We start from the raw sequence: 24464 nt of genomic DNA on the forward strand, positions 1-24464 counted from the left end.
CAACCATTGTGGGAAATCTGGCACATGCAAGGTTTAGGGGCTTAAAAAAAAACAAGTTTAAAGAGTATATTGTTCCAAAAAATATGTCTGAAAACAGGCCAAATCAAAAAGGGTACATCTGAGATATTCATATTTTTTATGTATGTGAAAAATTGTATTTCAGAATCTAGATATACTTCATATGTTTGAGCACACAATAAGGAGTATAATGATATAATATGTTGTATGTATCATGTACTGTTCATGGATCAAAGGGCCTGTTTTAAAAAAAGGCCTAAAATGGCCACTTTCATAATGATTATCTCACAAATTGTTTGTGATCCAAATGTAAAAAGTATGTAAAACCTCCTTCCTCCCAATTCATTTTCTATGTGAGAATTGCCAGAACAATCTGAGTTACCCAAAATGTTTTGGGCTATACTGGCATGGAATCACCCTTTTCCTGTCCTGGCTTTGGATTTAGCCTGCCAAAAAAGGCCCTGGCTGCTGTCTCCACATTTTGGAAGTGTGTGAGTGGTGTGGCTGGGATTGCCCCTTGCCAGGGTCAATGTGGAGTGGATAAGGGGTTTGGGACAGCGACTGGATGCACGGATGGTTTTTGGGGTGTTGCTGTGACACGTAGTGCTGGGTCAATACCTGTATTGCGATATGGTTTGTATTGTGGCAAGGAAACAAAACACAAAGCGGATTTGACTTCTTTAGGAAAACGGCCCTAATATTGGAAACAAACATCATTATGATGTCATGTCATTCAGAGTCACATTTATTTACTTTCCAAGCTATAGCACACAATATTTGACATACAGCAGGATTTTAAAAGACCAAAGAGTTTGATCTGCTTCGTGTTTTCATTTTTGCCATGGAAAAAAATATTGCCATACTGGTATTGTCACAGCCCTAGTGATGCAGTATTGGGGCGTATTTGGGGATGTGGGTTATAATTAAAAGTGAAAGAGGTATGTAGGTTTGCCTTGCCTGTCCCAGGGCCTTTCAGCTGCACGCCCTAACCCTGCACAACCACCCCTACCCATGCTAAAGCAGGTATGGTGTGTCTCCCTACTGAGTCAGACACCAACCCTACAGCGTGCCTCACCACGGATACTGCCAGACAGGCAACCCCCATCATAAATCTCCATCAGAACAAAAGACAAAGAGACCTAAAGAGGGTGAGAAATCAAGACAGGAAAGGGAGAGCGGGAGAGAGACAGACAGAAAGACAGGTGGGGAGACAGACAGACAGAAAGACGGGTGGGGAGACAGACAGACAGACAGACAGACAGACAGACAGACAGACAGAAAAAGGGGAGAAACAGGGCTGCCGAGAGAAGTAGCCTGTTGAGTGTGTATGAGACATGAAAAATGACCACGAAGCGAAAATCACACCCCCATGGCATCCCTTCTTTCTTATACCAACAGTATCCAAAAACAACAGAAATTCACACCATTAAACATTACAGTATTTCTGACACAGTCTCACTCAAGTACTGTACAGTTAATATACAGTAGGCTGGCTACATGCTCCAACTTATACAGGTGTCTGTCCCTACTACGTGACTCCTGCCATGTCCGTCTCTTAGCTAGGACTGGCACAATTACGTATTACCATGTTGCCTAAGGTTATGGATGAAGCCAGCCATGAAAATAAAATAACCATTAACAAATTTAAATAACCATATATACAGCGCATTCGGAAAGTATTCAGACCTCTTGACTTTTAGTTACGTTACAGCCTTATTCTAAAATGGATTAAATTAAATAAAACAGAGCAAAAACCAAGCCATGGGTTGTCGAAGGAATTGTCCATAGAGCTCTGACACAGGATTGTGTCTAGGCACAGATCTGGGGAAGGGTAACCAAAACATTACTACAGCATTACAGTGGCTTCCATCATTCTTAAATGGAAGAAGTTTGGAACCACCAAGATTCTTCCTAGAGCTTGCCTCCCGGGCAAACTGAGGAATCGTGGGAGAAGGGCCTTGGTCAGGGAGGTGACCAAGAACCCGAAGGTCACTCTGACAGAGCTCCAGAGATCCTCTGTGGAGATGGGAGAACCTTCCAGAAGGACAACCATCTCTGCAGCACTCCACCAATCAGGCCTTTATGGTAGAGTAGCCAGACAGAAGCCACTCCTAAGTAAAAAGCATGTGACAGCCCACTTGGAGTTTGTCAAAAGGCACCTAAAGGACTCAGACCACGATGAAACCAAGATTGAGCACTTTGGCCTGAATGCCAAGCCTCACGTATAGAGGAACCCTGGCACCATCCCTACGGTGAAGCCTGGTCGTGGTATCATCATGCTGTGGGGGTATTTTTTAGCAGCAGGGACTGGGAGACTAGTCAGGATTGAGGCAAAGTTGAATGGAGCAATGTACTGAGAGATCCTTGATGAAAACCTACTCCAGAGTGCTTGAATGGCTCAGACATAGCCCGGACTTGAACCCGATCGAACATCTCTGGAGAGACCTGAAATAGCTGGGCAGCGACGCTCCCCATCCAACTTGACAGAGCTTGAGAGGATCAAATCAAATTGTATTTGTCACATGCGTGAAATACAACCGGTGTAGACCTTACCATGAAATGCTTACTTACAAGCCCTTAACCAACAATGCAGTTTTAAGAAAATAGAGTTATGAAAATATTTACTAAATAAACTAAAGTTTAAAAAAAAATGTTTTTTTTGTAACACAATAAAATAACAATAATGAGGCTATATACAGGGGGTAGCGGTACCGAGTCAATGTGCGGGGTTAAATGTTAGCCGAGGTAGAGATGAAGGGGAGAAACTCTCAAAATACAGGTGTGCCACGCTTGTAGCGGCATACCCAAGAATACCCAAGGCTGTAATCGCTGCAGAAGGTGCTTCAACAAAGTACTGAGTAAATAGGCAGAATTTCACACAAAAAACGATTTAATACATTTTCGAATAAGGCTGTGGCGTAACAAAAATTTGGAAAATGTCAAGGGGTCTGAATACTTTCCGAATGCACTGTATATATACAGTACCAGTCAAAAGTTTGGACACACCTACTCATTCAAGGGTTTTTCTTTATTTTTACTATTTTCTACATTGTGGAATAATACTGAAGACATCAAAACTATGAAATATATCATATGAAATCATGTAGTAACAACAAAAAGTGTTAAATCAAAATATATTTTAAATTTGAGATCATTCAATGTAGCCACCCGTTGCCTTGATGACAGCTTTGCACACTCTTGGCATTCTCTCAACCAGCTTCATGAGGTATGCACCTGGAATGCATTTCAATTAACGCATGTGGCCTGTAAAAAGTTAATTTGTGGAATTTATTTCCTTCTTAATGCGTTTGAACCAATCAGTGTTGTGACAAGGTAGGGGTGGTATACAGAAGATGGCCCTATTTGGTAAAATATCAAGTCCATATTATGGTAAGAAAAGTTCAAATAAGCAAAAAGAAGTGACAGTCCATCATTACTTTAAGACATTAAGGTTAGTCAATCTGGAAAATGTCAAGAACTTTAAACGTTTCTTCAAGCGCTATGATGAAACTGGCTCTCATGAGCACCGCCACAGGAAACGAAGACCCAGAGTTACCTCTGCTACAGAGGATAAGTTCAATAGAGTTACCAGCCTCAGAAATCACAGCCCAAAGTAATGCTTCACAGAGTTAAAGTAATAGACATATCTCAACATCAACTGTTCCGAGGAGACTGTGTGTTTTAGGCCTTCATGGTCGAATTGCTGCAAAGAAACCACTACTAAAGTACACCAATAAGAAGAGACCTGCTTTGGCCAAGAAACACAAGCAATGGACATTAGACCGGTGGAAATCTGTCCTTTCATCAGATGAGTCCAAATTTGAGATTTTTGGTTCCAACCGTCGTGTCTTTGTGAGACACAGAGTAGGTGAACTGATGATCTCCGCATGTGTGGTTCCCACCGTAAAGCCTGGAGGAGGAGGTGATTGCTGGTGACACCGTCTGTGATTTATTTAGAATTCAAGGCACACTTAACCAGCATGGCTACCACAGCATTCTGCAGCGATATGCCATCCCATCTGGTTTGCGCTTAGTGGGACTCTCTTTTTTCTTTCGACAGGACAATGACACAACACACCTCCAGGCTGTGTAAGGGCTATTTGACCAAGAAGGAGAGTGATGGAGTGCTGCATCAGATGACCTGGCCTCCACAATCACCTGACCATAACCCAATTGAGATGGTTTGGGATGAGTTGGACAGCAGAGTGAAGGAAAAGCCTACAACAAGTGCTCAGTATATGTGGGAACTCCTTCAAGAAAAAATTGGGAAATTCTTGTTGGGAAAAAATGCCAAGCTGGTTGAGAGAATGCCAAGAGTGTTCAAAGCTGTCATCACATAAAGGGTGGCTACTTTGAAGAATCTAAAATATTAAATGTATTTAGATTTTTTGGTTACTACATGATTCCATATGTGTTATTTCAAAGTTTTTATGTCTTCACTATTATTCTACAATGTAGAAATATTTTAAAAAATAAGAAAAACCCTTGATTGTGTCCAAATTTTTGACTGGTACTATATATTCATTTTTTTACGTGTAACTGACTAAAGACGGGACGGTGTGCATTCGTGTGGTTGAGTCCGTTTCTGCGGTAACATGGACTCTTAACAATGTGATGACACTTTGTTGTTCCTTGCTGAAATGTAGAATGTTCATTCAAATGATGTTAACTGATGTGGCTTGTAATGTCAGTTGTGTTGAATCCACAAATCACAGCACTTATTGATGGTTACACTTCTTGCTTTTACTTCCTACTTTAGTCCTATGGGTACACTCGCAATGGCTGCCAATCCGCCAAATATAACATCACTGACTTCAATGGGGTCTTTTCGTTTGATTTTTTATGGCAGCACATGCAGTCAGGAGCGGAGAAGAGGAGAACATGTGACAAAAATGTATTCAAATCAAATCAAATTTTATGTTGCATACACATGGTTAGCAGATGTTAATGCGAGTGTAGCGAAATGCTTGTGCTTCTAGTCCAGACAATGCAGTAATAACCAACGAGTAATCTAACCTAACAATTCCACAACAACTACCTTATACACACAAGTGTAAAGGGATGAAGAATATGTACATAAAAAATATATGAATGAATGATGGTACATTACGGCATAGGCAAGATGCGGTAGATGGTATATAGTACAGTATATACATATGAGATGAGTAATGTAAGGTATGTAAACATAAAAGTGGCATTGTTTAATGTGGCCAGTGATACATGTATTACATAAAGATGGCAAGATGCAGTAGATGGTATAGGGTACAGTATATACAGTGGGGCAAAAAAGTATTTAGTCAGCCACCAATTGTGCAAGTTCTCCCACTTAAAAAGATGAGAGAGGCCTGTAATTTCCTTCATAGGTACACTTCAACTATGACAGACAAAATGAGAAAAAAAATCCAGAAAATCACATTGTAGGATTTTTAATGAATTTATTTGCAAATTATGGTGGAAAATACGTATTTGGTCAATAACAAAAGTTTATCTCAATACTTTGTTATATACCCTTTGTTGGCAATGACAGAGGTCAAATGTTTTCTGTAAGTCTTCACAAGGTTTTCACACACTGTTGCTGGGGTGAGATCTTGCGTGGAGCCCCAGATCGAGGGAGATTATCAGTGGTCTTGTATGTCTTCCATTTCCTAATAATTGCTCCCACAGTTGATTTCTTCAAACCAAGCTGCTTACCTATTGCAGATTCAGTCTTCCAAGCCTGGTGCAGGTCTACAATTATGTTTCTGGTGTCCGTTGACAGCTCTTTGGTCTTGGCCATAGTGGAGTTTGGAGTGTGACTGTTTGAGGTTGTGGACAGGTGTCTTTTATACTGATAACAAGTTCAAACAGGTGCCATTAATACAGGTAACGAGTAGAGGACAGAGGAGCCTCTTCAAGAAGAAGTTACAGGTCTGTGAGAGCCAGAAATCTTGCTTGTTTGTAGGTGACCAAATACGTATTTTCCACCATATTTTACAAATAAATTCATTAAAAATCCTACAATGTGATTTTCTGGATTTTTTTCCTCATTTTGTCTGTCATAGTTAAAGTGTACCTATGATGAAAATTACAGGCCTCTCTCATCTTTTTAAGTGGGAGAACTTGCACAATTGGTAGCTGACCAAATACTTTTTTGCCCCACTGTACATATGAGATGAGTAATGTAGGGTATGTAAACATTATATTAAGTGGCATTGTTTAAAGTGGCTAGTGATACATTTTTACGTCAATTTTTACATTATTAAAGTGGCTGGAGTTGAGTCAGTATGTTGGCAGCAACCACTCAATGTTAGTGGTGGCTGTTTAACAGTCTGATGGCCTTGAGATAGATGTTTTTTAGTATCTCGGTCCCTGCTTTGATGCACCTGTATTGACCTCGCCTTCTGGATGATAGCGGGGTGAACAGGCATTATTTTTGCTATTCGAACGGTTATTACGATGACCGAGGTCATTTGGCTGGCCAATTACCGTCATCCAAAATTACATGACCGTCACAGCCTTACTCATAGCCTGCATTTCCCGCCTCATTATTTTCCTCACTCTGTAGTAAAACTTAGCGAAAGAAAACAACAGCAAACCCCTATTGTTCGTCAACAGGTAATCCTCAGATCTTTTTTTCTGAGTAGTTTGTCTATTTATAGACTGTGTTGAATGAGGGCAGCTTTTCCAGCCCTGCGTTCTACCAACACACTGAATCTGCAGTGAATGGCCCCCCCTGTACTGTTACTGTATCCCTGCATGCTCTGTTGCATTGGTGTCAGATTCACTGATTCCTGGAACCACGTCCGACATGGCAGGAAAAGAGTAAGGTAGAGAGAGAATGAGAGAGGAAAGGATAGGGAAGGCCAATTCAGAGAACTGATATACGTTTCACCAAATTAGAATGACTCCCTTGAACTAGTGTGCTAAAGAAATCAGTCTTGTTTAACCCATTACAATCTAAGCCCTGGCTAAGCCAGGGGTGGTGGTTCCACTAAGCTATATGGAATTGTTTTAAGGAGGTCATAACAAGGATAACTGCTATTTAATTTGGAATTTTAAGACCCCTTGAAGTATCAAACAACTTTTTTGAAATGTATTATTTGATGAAAATGTGTATTTGGCCTTACTGCTATTAGCTCATACAAATGCATTGAATAACATATTCACTACATGGAACAACAGATAGTCCCCCCCCAAAAAATCTAAAGGAAGTGTCTAAACTATCTCCTTATATACAGTTGAAGTTGGAAGTTTACATACATCTCAGTTTTTCACGATTCCTGACATTTAATCCTAGTAAAAATGTCCTTTCTTAGGTCAGTTAGGATCACCACTTTATTTTAAGAATGTGAAATGTCAAAATAATAATAGCGAGAATGATTTATTTCAGCTTTAATTTCCTTCATCACGTTCACAGTGGGTCAGAAGTTTACATAAACTCAATTAGTATTTGGTAGCATTGCCTTTAAATAGTTTAACTTGGGTCAAATGTTTTGGGTAGCCTTCCACAACCTTCCCACAATACGTTGGGTGAATTTTGGCCAATTCCTCCTGCCCACTAATTTTCCATAGAATTGAGGTCAGGGCTGTGTGATGGACACTCCAATACCTTGACTTTGTTATGCTTAAGCCATTTTGCCACAACTTTGGAAGTATGCTTGGGGTCATTGTCCATTTGGAAGACCCATTTGTGACCAAGCTTTAACTTCCTGACTGATGTCTTGAGATGTTGCTTCAATATATCCACATGAGGTCTTGGCTGATTTCTTTTGATTTTCCATGATGTCAAGCAAAGAGGCACTGAGTTTGAAGGTAGGCCTTGAAATACATCCACAGGTACACCTCCAATTGATTCAAATGATGTCAATCAGCCCATCAGAAGCTTCTAAAGCCATGACATCATTTTCTGGAATTTTCCAAACAGTTTAAAGGCCCCATCAACTTAGTGTATGTAAACTTCTGACTAACTGGAATTGTGATAAGAGTGAAATAATCTGTCTGGAGACAATTGTTGGAAAAAATCCTTGTGTCATGCACAAAGTAGATGTCCTAACCGACTTGCCAAAACTATAGTTGTTTACAAGAAATTTGTGGAGCGGTTGAAAAACGAGTTTTAAGGACTCCCAAGTGTATGTAAACTTCCGACTTCAACTGTACTTCCATTCATTCTTTCAACTGGTACCGGGGACCTTCAGACGAGTCTTGTGAGACCTGTGGGCGCACTAGAGCAAAACAACTGACATGTACATGTTCGTGAGAATCTCGATTTTTGGCATGTCTCATAGTTTGACACCGCTCTGTCGCATTTCACCGCAAATGCGGAAGTGCGACATCGGCAGATACAGTGGATTGTGGCGCATCCGATGCAGAAGATATCTCTATTTTGTTATTATGCTACTTAGATTTCCACTGACTTGTTTTACATTGTTATTCTGGTCATAGAGCTTCAAGTTCATTTTCTGACATTTTCAAACCTCAAAATGTGGAGTCCACGCTGATTTTGGAGTGAACTATCCCTTTACGTGAGTTAAGGGAAAATACCTATTGCCAGCCACTCCACTTCTTCTCAAAAAGCAAAGTAACCATCCCAATGATATGAGGAAGACATCCTAATGATATGAGAAAATGTTGTGGTTTTCCAGGGAAATCTTTAACAGTCTGTCAACCTAACCACAAAACCTCCAGCCCTGCTGTTACCAGGCACCCAAAGTGAACACTAAACAACCACACTAAACACCATTAATCACTTATTAGTGTCAATGATAAGAAAACAATGATGAAACAATGTGCACAATTAGGTCACACCTTGACAACCCACAACGTTTCTCTTGGTTCTGAAGGACATGGTAAAGGGTTCAGTCAACAGAGGAAGACTCCTTGCTCTCATGTCAAAGTTCCTTCTGAAGCAGCAAGCATTCCAGGCCACCCACATCAGTTTTCCTATTTAAACAGACAGTAGTAATCTACAGGTGTGTTAACATAATCCCAGGTGTAGCTACAGTATGAAGGCTGCTTTCACAGAACCAGAGGGGCCAGACAGATGAGACACTGCAGCCTTCAGCAAGCATGCCATTGGCAACACCACCAGGCAGGTCTCCACTCAGCAGTTACCAACACACACATAAACACTCAAACACACAGAGACACACAGACTGAAACAGAGACAGATACAAACACATAAGGAAAATCTTCCGATATCAACAATGGCATACTACTTGAATAAAGCAATGAACTGGGCATGCTTTCTAAGTAGTGTTGTAAGTTAAACCGAAACTTCTGTACTTTTTAGATACTGAAAAAAAACGGTTCAGTGCTATAATTTTTTAAAACTTTTGGTACTTCTTTCATACAGTATGTGTCTCAGATCTTTACTGATTGAGCGGATCGAGTCTGTCTGCCAGAGCAGCTGATGTCCCCTTATAGCACTGAGCATGTTCCACTTACTCATTGCTAGCTCTAGCCTAGAGGTCTTCACAGGTTCAAAAAGTTGGACCCGTTCCGAAATGGACCTGGGTCTTTCCCACCCGGACCCAATACGCATAAATACTATTTTAAAATCTAATCTCCAATGTGGAGGCGATTAAAAGAATTGAGAAAATAAGTGATGCTAGTGAAAATATGGTAGTGGATACGCCACAGCCTGTAGTAAATGTTTGCTGCCAGACAAAAGATACCCTGTGTGTTAAAAAGATGGATTTTGTTGCGTTCATTGTCACAGTTATAAACTGTACGGCACAAGTCTCAAAGAAGTTGAAAAAAAACTGGACATTATTGTGGCTGCGGCAGAAATGTTTGGCGCCGGAAGACCCACACTCCAAGGTTCCTCTTGAGCCTGTGTAGGGATCAGATGTTGTATTGTTATTTTTTATTTTTTTAACAGAAAAGTTGTTTGATTGATTTTTTGGTCGTTTTCCTTCTATTAACATATATACCATATACCGAGGTATTTGAAAACAGCCACAAAATGTTTTTCCAACGTCGTCAAAACTATTTTTTCCCCCCAAAGTTTTTCCAATACATTTGAATATTGATTGCAAATGTTTTAGTTATTACCTGCAGTCAACTCGTGTAATACCTTAGCAGATTGTGTTTTTCATTTCACCTGTCACATCATTTACGCCAGTCACGTGTTTGTTCGTAAATAGCACAACCGGAGCTGGTGAGTCCATAGCGTTCTATATCTATCGGTGAGTCTCTGTTGTGTGGCGCACATGAGGTAATGAAGTTACACTTATATACAATTCACTACTAAATGTTTGCCATCAGTTATCTTATAATGGCTTTCCGCAATGAGTTATTTTCCCCCTGCGCTTTCTACTAACGTTTTTTTTCTCTGTTCGTTTCCCATGTACACATGCTGCTCTTCCTTCAGAAAAGCATGCATGACAACTTTGTTCATTTGCACAATTTCTCTCGTTCACTTTCACTTATAAATATCCACACTCACAGAAAATGACATTCGGTAGCTACTAGCTATGCTTCTAAAACTTTATGAGCTGGATTTTCCTGTTTTTGCAATTCATTTATGTTAATTTTTGCTCATTGGCATTTAGCTAAGTGTCTATGTGATTCACTATTAGTTTGTGCAAATTCTATAATGTCGGTAAAACTGTAAATCCCATATGGCAATATGAAAATCTGGATACCGCCCAAGCCTAATACCCATAACATGATGCAGCCACCACTATGCTTGAAAATATGGAGAGTGGTACTCAGCAATATGTTGTATTGGATTTGCCCCAAACATAACACTTTGTATTTGGGACATCAAGTTAATTGCTTTGACACATTTTTTTGCAATATTACTTTAATGCCCTTTTTGCAAACAGGTTGCATGTTTTGGAATATTTATATTCTGTACAGGCTTACATCTTTTCACTCTGTCAATTAAGTTAGTATTGGGGAGTAACTACAATGTTGTTGATCCATCCTCAGTTTTCTCCTATCACAGCCATTAAACTCTTGTTTTAAAGTCACCATTGGCCGTCATGGTGAAATCCCTGAGCGGTTTCCTTCCTCTCGGCAACTAAGTTAGGAAGGACGCCTGTATCTTTGTTGTAACTGGGTGTATTTATACACCCAAGGCTTAATTAATAACTTTACCATGCTCAAAGGGGTATTCAATGTCTGCTTTTTTTATCCATCTACCATTAGGTGCCCTTCTTTGCAAGGCATTGGAAAACATCCCTGGTCTTTGTGGTTGAATCTGTGTTTGAAATTCACTGCTTGACTAAGGGACCTTACAAATAATTGTGTGGGGTACAGAGATGAGGTAGTTATTCAAAAATCATGTTAAACACTATAATTGCATGTAACTTATGTGACTTGTTAAACACATTTTTACTCCTGAATTTATTAGGCTTGCCATAACAAAGGGATTAAATACTTATTGACCCAAGACTTTTCAGTTTTTATCAATTTGCAAATATGTTGAAAAACGTATTTCCACTTTGACATTATGGGGTATTGTGTATAGGCCAGTGATACAACAAACTTAATCCATTTTAAATTCAGGCTGCAACATACCAAAATGTGACTCGTTTCAGGACAAGGCGTATGTTGCACGTCACTACTTCACAGGAGAGGCATTTGAACGTAAACACAAATGCCTTCTAGAACATGTGAACTTTCATGTACCTTAGTGACACACTTGTATGCCATCTGTAAATATGACAAAAAAATGTCAATTATTTGGTTAGCCATGGAAAAAGACGGACTTCCCGCTAGCCGTGATTGGCTGAGATAATGGATGGGCTGGACATGCTGAAAGATGAGTTCGGATTGGTCTGCCATGCAGTATGTTTCTTTATATAACATGAGCTGCTCAGTATGTGTAGGTAATACTTTCTACCGCATCTTTTTTGAAAGATATCATGAAGAACTCCAAAAGTGTTGCTAATGCTCTCCACTTTCTGGAGGACGATCGTGCCATGCTGACTCTCTCCGATTCCAAAAATGAACAGTACAATGGGGAAATTCCTGATTTAGGTCAAAACATCTTCATTGAACCAGACATTGTAGAGTCTTCAGAAATAGCGAACAACAGTGTTGTTGTCACGGAAGAAGTTGACCATGCTTTGAAATCAGTGGAATGCCCGATGAAAGCAGAGTATGAAAGTGAAGGAGGGATACAATTCTGGCATTTGATGGCAAATATGCATAGGGAGTCAAAGAGAACACATAGAAGGCTGTTGTATAAAACACGTATCTACGGATTACATCTTCAAACTAAGGGCAACCTTGGCATCCGTGACAGAGAGGGAGAAGCATCCATCCATGTATACAGGTAAGAGAGTCTAGCTAGCTACATTTTCAGATATTAAACATTTTGAATTCTGTCAGAATGTTGTTTTCATTATAAGTTAAAGCATACTGTTAGCTAGCTAGCTAACGTTAGCTGGCTGGCTCGCTAGTTAAATTTCTGTGTATGAAATGTGTAGTAATATTATTTGTATCTCAGAAATCATTGCTAGTTATTGCCTAATGTTAGCTAGCTAACATTGAACCTAGTTGGTTAGCTTTAGCTACCTACAGATTCATGCATGATGGCCAGCTATGACAGTCAGTTTGTATTGCTAGTAGTATGGGTTGGGATTATTGCCACATTCAAAACAACTGGGAACTGACTTCCAACGTCAGTGCTTTTAAGACAACTGGAAACTCAAGAAAAAAAACTAGCTCCAACTAAAAATTTGTTTTGAACAGTCAAACAACTCAGCATTCCAATTTGGGAGCCCCGACTTTCTGACCCGAAAACCACTGATTTCATGATTTGACCTTGTATTTTTCCAAGTTCCCAGTTGTTTTGAAAGCACCATTAGGTTCATTGTTTAGCTAGCTAGCTAGCTAGCTACAGGTCTAAAAAAATACTATTTGACAGATGATTACAAAACCCACCAAGTTAGCCGGGTGTGTCCGGGGGTGATTACAGTCATCAATTGTATTTCATGAACATGTGTACATGGTGACCCATCCACAATAATGACCCATCCACTTAGTTAGATGTGGCTGCGAGGTGGTTATAGCATTTCTTTCACATGACCCATCAATTTAGACAACTAATATTTATAAAATATTTATAAAATATTTATCTGGACACTTTCTATTTGTGATATTGCTACTATGCAAGTAACCATTTCACTGTACCATTTACATCTTCTGTATCCTGCATCTGACAAATAAACTTTGATTTTATTTCATATAGTGTGTTTACCAGAGACGGTAGTGTGATGAACAACATGACCTGCACCAAAGTCAGATTAGGATATAGGCCAAAGACTAGATAACGTGTATTTTTGCTTCTACTTTCACCACTTTTAGTCTTGACATCTTTGGTTGTTTACTACACTACCTTACTCTGTTTAGCGCATGGCCTCACATGTGAATCATTAAAAAGATGGTTGGGGCTTAAGAGGGTGTGAATGATGCTGAATGGGTGTAGAAGAGCTCTCCAGTAGGTATACCAAAACATTCAAGGGCCATTTTCTCAAAAGTGGGGTTACACGTTTAGCAACTTTCAAAGCAGAATTACTTTCCCGTTGTTCCTCAACTGCCGTGTATGATGTACCATTTTCTAGCTCTGAGTCTCTACTTTTATCCAATGTCAAAAATACCATTGAAAACGTTGCTACATAGGACCGAATCGAGATGGTCGTTCACAGATGTGGAAAAAGAGGTGTGAATACTTTCTGAAGGCACTGTAGTTAGATTGCTAAAAGCAAAGTCAAATTGATTGCATGATTGTATAATTGATTCATTAATGCATACATGGCTGTCTCTGAAAAATGGACTTCAAACATTTAAAATGTCATGATATTGAACTCAAAAGATCCGTCTGGATCAAGTGCCATTTTGAAGTGATATCGTTATGATATCAGGTACCGTGATGGTAGCGAGTATCATGATACTAAACCTTGTTACCAGTAAATATTCTGGTACCGTGACATCACTAATTCTAAGTGGTATGCTGGTATGGACATTGGAACGTAATCATACCCTCTCTTTCTTCATACAAAGGTTGTTTATTCATAGTCATACACAATTTAAATAATATGTATGTTGAGAAGATGAGGTGTAACATAATCACTACAAGAAGATCATGTGAATAACATTAATTCAGTATGTAGCCTAGAAGACAACAGGCAAGACCAGGTCCTTACCGTCCCGGTGACCCTGACGTCATGGAGACGCCCCCACTCGTCCTCGTGGCTGTCAACCATCATTAGTCCGTCCTCCTCCATCCCCCACTCAGCCTGCAGATCCAGCTGCACCTCCTCCCCCAAGGAGTGCATCCCCACAGCAGGGTAGAGTGCCTCTGGAGACCCTGGGACCACGACCGTGCCCACCTGGACGCAAACACAATGTTACTATGTCCGATGGGTGACAGATAGATGGAGTCTGAACCAGTCCAGGACCATTGAGTACTAGACCCAGTCTAAGACCAAAGCCTTGATCCTGACTGCACACAAGGTCTCACGAGTAAGACTACGAAATTAAGACTCAATCTCTGTGGCCCAATCTGCATTCATGGCATATGGAGGCGTTACATATCATAGAAAATATAAATACCAGACGAAAGTAGGGTAATGTTTCTCCAATTACAGCAATATCTTGATTGTATGTTGTAGGCCTACAGGTGTGTGGAAGAGAATAAGACTAAGAGCTTAGCTTACTTCTTTTCCGTTCTTGGTGAAGAGGACTGTTGTTCGTCCATCCTCCAACGACTCTAGGTAGATCCCACAGCCGATACGATCGCCACGGTTACATTTGGGCCCAAATTGCTGTCCAACAGTGTTCCCATTGTACAGCCTGTTGAATGGCAGAGAGGTGAGATGTGAGCGTGCTGGCTGAGCAATAGCTGGCAGACTACTAAAGGAAACACCAACATAAAGTGTCTAGGGGGTTGGCCCACCACGGGCCGCCAGAACAGCTTCAATGTGCCTTGGCATGAATTCTACAAGTATCTGATGCTCTACTGGAGGGACTTGACACCATTCTTCCACAAGAAATTCCATAATTTTGTGTTTTGTTGATGGCAGTGGAAAATGCTATCTCAGGCGCCATTCCAGAATCTCCCATAAGTGTTCAATTGGGTTGAGATCTGGTGACTGAGACAGAAACACACACACACACACACACACACTTTAAACTTCCTATTCTCCTTTGAACCCATCTTTCAATGTCACCGAAATCTCTTCTTCTAGCCATGGTAGCCAAAATAATTGGCAACTGGCATTTTATACATGACCCTAAGCACGATGGGATGTTTTATTGCTTAATTAACTCAGGAACCACACCTGTGTGGATGCACCTGCTTTCAATATACTTTGTATCCATGATTTGTTTCCTTCCTTTATTTTGGCAGTTACCTGTAGGTCTCACATACTTCAACCTTCACAACAGTAGACAAAGTAGTAGAACTGAGACGATAAACCAAAAATGATCGACACCGACCATACCAATCACTTATCGCAGGCATTTTGCTAATATTGTCATCACCATAAGTAGCCTACACTAGAGAAATGTGAAGTTTGAAATGAAATAAGTTAGCTAAATGTGTGATTGTTAATGGGACAATTGATAGTTATAACCATAATTAAGTATTAGTATGTATTTAGTATTAGTAGTTTAAAGGATAAAAAAAAGTGGTGCACATTAATGTTACAAACGTATCGTTCTATTTATCGTTATCGCATCAATTCAAGCAATTTATTGCGATATGGATTTTTGTCTGTATTGCCGCCCAGCTCTACCAAGCAGTGTTTCTCAACTTAGGTTGAATGTTCGTAAAGTGGTGCTGTGGCCCGTTCAAAATAAATCTGTTGAGGAACATTGGCCTATTTCTCTATTCCCAAACTGATGCTAGAACATTCAAAACCAAATTTTTAGAAATTATCTCTAATGCATTCTTCCTTCTCGAAAATGCAAACTGAAAAGTGCCCCAGAATGGGCCAATAGATATCGGTAACTAACACATTTCAGTTAATTACTATAGCTTCATTCAAAACTTTTCAAAACTTTGTTCAAACTCGACCCAGTGCTGTCAGTATTTACCAATCATAATAAGAGTCTGTCCCTTCCCGTAGCTGCAGTAATGATGCGTGTGTAGCTTTTACACGTGTTTTGGGGAAGGGGTTTGAATGTGTGTGTGTGTGAGTGTGACTAATACAAATTACAAACGAAGACAGATCCATAGTCCCTTCCCGGTTTCATAATGGGGGACAAACATAAATACAAACATAAATAAATGGCTCAGTGCGGAGAAGCAGAGTAGGTGGTCAGTCCAGTTCAAGTGTTCAGCAGTCTGATGGCTTGTAGATAAAAACTATCTCTGAGCCTGTTTATATCAGACCTCATGCTCTGATACCATCTGCCCAACGATAAGGGAGAAAACAGCTCGTGGCGGGGGTGTGTGGGGTCCTAGATGATGCTGCGGGCCTTCCCCAGGCACCGTTTCAGGTAGATGTCCTGGATTGTTTATTTATTTAACCTTTATTTAACTAGGCAAGTCAGTTAAGAACACATTCTTATTTACAATGACGACCTACCCCAGCCAAACCCGGACGACGCAGAGTCAATTGTGCGCAGCCCTATGGGACTCCCAATCACGGTCGGATGTGATGCAGCCTGGATTCGAACCAGGTACTGCAGTGACGCCTCTTGCACTGAGATGCAGTGTCTTAGACCACCGCACCACTTGGGAGCCCGGGAGCATGGTGGGTGGGAGCAGGGCCCCAGTGATGTACTGTGCCGTCTTCACCACCCGCAAGAGGGTCTTGCAGTCATGGACAATGCAATTCCCATATCAGGCCGTGATGCAATCAGTCAGGACGCTCTCGATGCTGCAGAGTTAGTATTTGGACAGGACCCAGGGTGACATTCCAAATTTCTTAGAGACGCTGTTGCACCCTCTTGACAAGACTGGTGGGGTTGTTGGTCCATGACAAGTCCTCGGTGATGTGGACGCCGAGGAACTTAACTGTTAACTCTCTCTACTACAGTCCCGTTGATGTGGATTGGAGCATGTTCCCTCCTCTGCTTCCTGAAGTCAACAATCAGCTCCTTTGTTTTGATGCCATTGGGGGAGAGGTACCACAATGCCAGTTCACTTACCTGCTCCCTATAGGCTGACTCGTCATAGTTGGTTATCAGGCCTACAACAGTTGTGTTGTCAGCAAACTTGATGATGGAGTTGGTGTCGTGCAAAGCCACGCAGTCGTGGGTGAAAAGATATATTAGAATTAGAATTCCTAAAACCAGGTCTCAAGCATGGATTACACTTGAGGCCCATGTGATTTCCACAGAGTTGGGGATGGCTGCCTTTTCCTGTTACGCTCCTTGCCTATGGAATATCCTGCAGACTTGACTTAAACTTGAGACTCTTGTCCCCCTTGCTCATTTTAAATATTTATTGGAGCATTTATTTTTGTATTGCTTGTAACTGTTTCGGGTAATGCAAGTTCTTGTGCTGTTAGTAGAATAACCTGTGTGTAAATGAAAACTGTTGCTGTATTTTTTATTATCTGTGATCGTTTTGTTTGTCTTGTTTAGTTTTTTAAATCATTGTACCTAAACTGTATGTGTAAACATGTATACGCAGGGCCCAGCTGTAAAAGAGACATTGGTCTCAGTCTGTGTTCCTTGTTGAAATAAAGGTATAATAATAATAATAATAATAGTAGAGGCCTGGGGACACACCCCTGGGGGGCCCCTCTGTTAAGAGTCAGTGTGGAGGAGGTGTTGTTGCCAATCCTCACAGCCTTTGGTCTGCCCATGAGGAGGTCCAGGATCCAGTTGCAGAGGGTGGTGTCCAGCACACACTCTGAGGATGCGGCCAGGGGTGCCATCTGGGCCGGCAGCTTTGTGAATATTAACTATTTTGGGAGTTTTCCTCACGTCAGCCTCAGAGCAAAAGCACTGGTCATCCGGAGCAGCGAGTCTTCCGAATCAAGGGTAGAATATGTTAAGCTCGTCTGGTAGGGAGGCTTCGATGGGCACCACACAGCTGGATTTGCCTTTGTAGTCTGTGATAGTCTCTTGTTCTTGCCACATGCATCGCGAGTCTGATTTGTCGAACATCAATTAAAGTTCAATTCAATTAACTTACTTGCCATCATCAGCGTGGTAGGCCACTGAGTGCGGGAGCCAGCCAGGCTGATGGTCCAGCTTGTAGTATTGAGGCACCAGGCCAACAGCAATCATCCCCCTCACTCCTGTGTCAACGATGGTCACCTGAAAACATCACAGACCACTTCACTTAAAAACCATAGCATGAGCAAGAGGTCCTAACATGCTTAAAAGTTCATATTTCCCTGTGGGGGTGGCAGTCAGACAGCTGTTCACGAGCACCTGCAACTACACACTTTCCTACCGACAGCAATTAATTATGACATCATACCTGAGGGCCGCTTAAGTAGAAGGAGTGCAATCAGAACACTGAAAGATCGAGAGCGCTGAAAAGGGGAAAGCATTAAGTCCTTCCCCATGACCTCACTAGCACGGCCCCTGGAATACGCAGTAGTCTGTTTCTCTGTATCACATTCTTAATCCCTTTCAGAGCTCCTTAATCCTCAGTCAGACTGGTATGGGCTGCGTCACAAATGGCACCTATGGGCCCTAGTCAAAAGTTGTGCACTCTAAAAGGAATAGGGTGCCATTTGGGACATAAAGACACTTGAACTGAGATGGACACAGGTCTGCTGATGATCGACTGAGGTGACAACTGACTGATAGGTGGTTGGGAAAGCCCCCCCTGCCCACTGCTAAATGGTCTAAGCCTGAAAAACCAAACATTTTCATATAAGAACCATGTAACTTGCAGTTACATGATTGATTAATAAAATCTGAGTTTTGGCAATGATCATCCTGAAAACGGGAATATTTCAGTTCATGTGTCAAAAAGTAGATAAGACAATAAGAAAAAGAATTGCATGGCTTCAGTCTTCTGTTTCCATAAACAAGGTTGTGTTTAATTCACTCTAAGGTGTGTCCGTTAATGAAAAGCGGGATATGATTTCCCTTCCATGAAAGTTAAAGCAGGCGCGGGCGTTCAGTCAGACACTCATTATGTCTGCCCAGTCAATCCTCCAACGCCATAGTGTGCATCCCAAATGGCACGCTATTCCCCTATATAGTGGACTACTATGGGCACTGGTCAAAAGTAGTGCATTATAAAGGGAATAGTGTGCCATTTGGGACTCACATATGGACACCAGCAGGACTCCTTCAGGAATCACTCTACTTACCCACTCACTGTCCTGGCATAGCATACAGTAGGCTCAGGAAGCCAACACTAAACACCAGAACCAGACCTCTCCCTATCCCAGAATGTACAGCCAAGTCCTCCTTTCCTGAGCTTTACCAAAACCCAGGATGCTTTTTTACGAGTCTGCTGTCTTTATGATTTAGTCTGGAGGGACTCCTATTAAAAAAAGGTACTGGTGAATAACTGGGGAGTTATGTTACACACTGCATACTTTTACACTGGAAAAACGACCATGTTTGATCCATTTGTCAGATCATTTGTTTAAAAAAAAGAAGGGTCCAAAAATAACAGTTTGGGTTGGTCTGAAAACTATTTTTACTTAAATGTGTCAGCTAAATTTAGCAGCTGTGCAGTTCTCTGAGGGCAGACAGCAGTTAATCTACAGGGTGTGACTGGCGATGGGCTCAGAATTACGATGCTCTTGACTTGAACTGTCAAAAGACTCGCCTATACGACAGTAGGCAACAGTGTGGGAACAACAGGGTACAACAGTGTGGGAACACAATAGAGGCAAGAGACATCTTGACTTGACAACTTGTGTGATATGTCTGTCAATTTTGATTAATAGCTTGGTAATGTTAAATAAATGGACGAAAATTAACTACAAGACCACCAATGCCTGAGTCAGGGATACCTAACTAAATCTGTATTGGAGCTTACCTCAAAGTAGCAGTTTCCTTTGGATAACGGCCTTGGAGCCACGTAGCAGCCAACCTCATCCGAGTTCCCTTGGTAACTGTAAAAGAATTTCAGAAATTACTTTATATTAATCGTATCGTATTTGCAAAAGTATTTGAAAGTATGCAACGAACATACAAGCGTATGCTACACAGCATACAGTAGTTCTTTAACTTGTGGATGGTACTGGTCATCCAAGACAGTGAGAGGCTAGGAGGACAGTGTGAAAGACAGTATGAGTCTAAAAGTAAACAATCTAGGGGTCGTATCCACAAAGCAAGTAGAAAATGAGTCATAAGTGCTGAGAATATACATTTTACTCCTACTCTTATGGGTAAAAATGGAAAACTATGCATGAAGCCTCTTTAGTCCCTCCTTGTCAACATATATTTAGGAGACCTCATGAGCTGTCCTAACCAGTTAAGAATTACCAGCAGGTGTCTTGATAATAGAAAAATGCAGTGAGTCAGTGGTTCCTGCACCACAAGAAATTGCAGTTGTTAAAGTTGCACTATGCAAAAATCGCTCTGCCATTTCCTGTTTGCTAATACTCTAATAGTTCGCCTAATTTCAGTTTATGTGACAAAAGAAGCTAGTATACCATTATACCATCTAAACAGCTCTGAAATATATTTTCCATAACCAAAAATATTGTTGTTTCAGCTGTTTGAAGCTGGTGTACAAAACCGAAAGTAAAAGACTCAAAAACAAAAGAATGGGAAACATAGAAATAGCTCGCATAGAACAGATCTATTCTGCACGCATATAAATTTGGCAATTGAAAGCATCTAGGGTTTTAGCCAGCTGATCCGACACCTTATGCTTGGCTACAGTTAACCCAAAAAATGTATTAAGAAACTGCGGAGCCGGCGCAAGATATGGCTTGGAAAACGTACCTCAATCCAGGGATGAGAAATGTGTAGGGATGAGAAATGTGTAGTGCAGCTGTAAGCAAGTGTAAGGTGTGGGAAGAGCTGGCTTATGTTAACTTTGATTGTTTTCAATGAAAATGATAGACTTTTCAAAAGTATACAATGTTGTATGCAACATTATTGTCGAGTGACTTGATACCTACTTTGTAAAAGCTATTTAGAGATGTTAAACGGGATTGCGAGTGTGTTGATATAACGATATTGTTAAAATTCTGCTTCTAACAACCATCAGAATTTGTTAAAATATATATATATATATATATATATGCCATATATATATATTAAGCAATTAATAGTAGGCCTAGGCAAAGTGATCGTGTCAGGCAAAAATGATATCAAATGTTTTACCATTTCAACATTTGATGTACAGTCCCATTCACAGCTGGCGATGCCTCATGGTTATGATGGTTATTCCCCATCATTTGCAACAATGTCAATAAGTGTCATCACTATCTTTCCTTTGCTGTACCTCAAACTGCCGTGATTGTGATTACCAGCTGAGATAAACTTTTATGAGTTGATTTTACTCCTGGTTAAGAGTATGTCTGAGCAGTGTCTTAACATCAACCTACTCTGAGCTGGGAGCTTTTTAAGTCTTAAAATAGGTTTTAACAGGATTCCTAGGACATTTTATGAGATGCTTTGAGGATACAGCCTAGGACCCAGTACAAACGAACACACCTGAGTCAGCTCATCAAGGACTTGAATCCGGTGTTACTACTTGGCTGCAACAAAAGACTTCACTCACAGTGGGCTTGTTTGGCTTCGACTGCCTTGCAGTCATCGACTGCCTGATCTACAATTCACCTTGAATAATAACTACCTATCATTATTTGCAGATCAGTCAGTCACAATTTACCCACATTGCATCAAAGATTTGATGTTCTCGAAGAAGGCCACCATGCCTGTGGGTCCCCAGAACCAAGGATAGAGATATTATGACGCATCTGACTGTGCTTTCTCTTTACATTCCTTGGTTCTGTGGACAGGGCCACAGGGTGGCTGTGTTTGAGAATATTAGGGCCGTGATTCATTGTGAGTAAATTGTGTCTGACTGACTGATCTGGGCCCGGTTTCCAAAAAGCATCTTCAGGATAAGTTAATCGGTAGAACCTTCGTAGGAGCATTGTTAAATCTCTGAGCTTATTCCCAAAACCATTGTTATTAACGTTGCACTTGAAATAACTCTTAATCTAAAGCCTGCCTCAGACAACTCGTAGAACAGCTAAGTGCGTCGTTAAATGCTTTTTTGCCTTTATACACAGACGATCTCTGCTAAACATTGATACACCATGTGATTCTATCTCTCTTTGACCGCTGCTAACTTCAGAACAAAGTTGACAATAAATAAACAGCTGCCAATGTCTTTGCAAATGATACAAACAAGGGACGTATAAAAAGATGCTTCAAATAAAAACCAAGATGACTGCATTTAAACAGTAGGCTATAGGCCTATTTCAATCATATTGAAATATGTTTCATGTTCAATCGAATTATATATACTACTTATAGGATACTGTCTAATTCCTCTCTCTCTATATATATATATAAATATATATATATATTTGTCTCAATATATATGCTGTACTACCAACTGAATTTCGCTCTGGTAAAAGTAGCCTCTCATGTGCATTTTACCAGTAAGCCTATAGTCTCATGAGTCTTCTCATGTACCCCCAGGGGTCCTAGTACCTCTGGTTGGGAATCACTGGCCTAACATGTGTGCAATGATGTGCCAAATTGGTGATTTAGTGAATTTGCATTGGTTAAGCATTAGAATAAGCCGCCTCAATATTTGCAGCTGTAAGTTGTAATAGGAGCTGATCCGTTTTCAGTATTGTGAATGTTAAGGTAAGATTTTAATGGATAAAGCTGATCCGGGAGCAGCGCTCCCTTTCTTTCGATTCTATCAGTATCAACACATGCTCCAACAACGCACTTAGCGACCGTTCTCTCTGCGTGGTGTTTTTGGAAATGCATTTTACATCTTCTGCCATTGTTGGGAAACCAGGCTCTGACTGTTCCGTCTCTTTACATTCCCTGCCCAGAACCAGGATAGAGGAACACTGTTTTGGCTAGTGTCATTATATATTATTATGTATGAATGTTGCTGTTTATATGTTTATACACTATGTATCTTGATCTTATCTGACTTACCACAACTGATATTCCTTCTGGAAAATAAATAAATAAAATTCAATCCCTCATTCATCATCCTACACTTGACAGTTTTCATCCCCACCTTAGCACGTCTCCGTCTCTCAGCATCCTCTTGAACCGCTCACGGTACCGCACAGCCCCTACCTCGCGAATCTCCCGGATCCTCCGTCTCCAGTTCAGAAAACGGTAATGGAGGTTGATGTCGTCCATCGCTTACCTGAGGACAGAAACAGGAACGTTGAGGTGTTGATCCTCTACCCTACTCTCATATACGTTTTTGAAGTGGCAGCTGCATATGAATAGCAGGCTGAATAGTTATGAACTAGGATGTCGGTTTTGCATTTGTTCGGTTCAGTTGGATCTAAATCAAACTAAAAATATATATAAAAATGCCCAAAGTAGCTTGTACGAGGGTGTCAAATAATAACATGTAATGTTCGGCGTATTACCTAATTAATACACAATATACCTAGTTAGTTAGCAATTTAAGAACATATCAAATGTTACTAGTCTAGAGCGAACTAGCCAGCTATCTAGCTCCAGCTGCCAACACCTGCAGGGAAATAAATACTGTTAGCTACTGTAGCCGTAGGTTAACGTTAGCTAGCTATCCACATCAAGCACTTCTCAACCACACATACAGTGAGGAAGAGTTCTGTCCGTACGCAGGACATCCTCTCACACGTCCGGTAACTTTTTGTTTATTTATAAAACACACACCGACTAAAAGTTGCACACCTTATTGTTAAGCTACTGTCTTTCATCTGTGGCCAAATTCCTTGTTGTTTACAAATTTCCCGTACGTGCTCTCCAGCTCCATCAAAACAAATTCCGCTTAGTGCAAATGGCGCGTTCTAATGACATCATGATACCAATAACATTTGTTTCCGGCAATCTATAAAGTACTCTACTGTAGCTGTTTATTTTAGGCTATAGGCTATTTTTCAAAGAGCATTATTATCTCAATTGAGTTGGCGACACTTGACAGGATATAAATTAAACTTGTGTGTGAGTGAGCAAGATAGAATTTGAGATGACAGTAAAATAATAAAGGAGCCTAATTATGGGGCGGAGCCGTGTCTTTTTTTTTTAGAAGGATGAATCCTGAGTTTTGGGGTGGGTTACTAATTGTTAGGTGTGGAAAGGGAGGGCTTCCATAGCTAAAAAAAAAATACATAAAAATACATCTGGATTGTGAAACATTTGAACCGAACAGCGTTCGGATCGTGAACTGGGAATACAGGACTGACAGCAAATGTTTCTTGCTTTTACACATTCGTTGCCAGATTGGCTTCAGCATTAAACAGCAGTGTTTTTCCCCTTAATTTTTCTAAAATAAGTCATTTTTAAAGAGGTGGTCCTCCTACAAAATTCTTCACCAGTCCATTATCATGACACACACACACACACACACACACACACACACACACACA

The 24464-nt window shown here is 40.7% G+C and overlaps 1 protein-coding gene across 4 annotated transcripts in view; it reads right to left on the reverse strand.

Moving 5' to 3' along the window:
• Positions 1-24464, reverse strand: part of LOC112216385 (SPRY domain-containing protein 3) — a 57119-nt gene that overhangs the window by 27599 nt on the left and 5056 nt on the right. The window contains exons 1-6 of one of the 4 annotated variants that reach the window (XR_002948310.2): positions 23770-23991; positions 23114-23248; positions 19922-19997; positions 18104-18228; positions 14670-14805; positions 14157-14342 (exon numbers count right to left, since the gene is read on the reverse strand). Coding sequence is in view for 3 of the 4 variants with exons in the window: in XM_024376357.2 (XP_024232125.1) it covers positions 14157-14342; positions 14670-14805; positions 18104-18228; positions 19922-19997; positions 23114-23241 (651 nt within the window). In the remaining variant the exon portion in view is untranslated. Of the gene's footprint in view, positions 1-14156; positions 14343-14669; positions 14806-18103; positions 18229-19921; positions 19998-23113; positions 23249-23480; positions 23622-23769; positions 23992-24464 lie in introns of those variants that run through there. The other 3 variants (XM_024376357.2, XM_024376366.2, XM_024376373.2) reach the window with 3 other exon arrangements.

This window comes from Oncorhynchus tshawytscha, linkage group LG02, assembly GCF_018296145.1.
Source record: "Oncorhynchus tshawytscha isolate Ot180627B linkage group LG02, Otsh_v2.0, whole genome shotgun sequence".
NCBI lineage: Eukaryota > Metazoa > Chordata > Actinopteri > Salmoniformes > Salmonidae > Oncorhynchus > Oncorhynchus tshawytscha.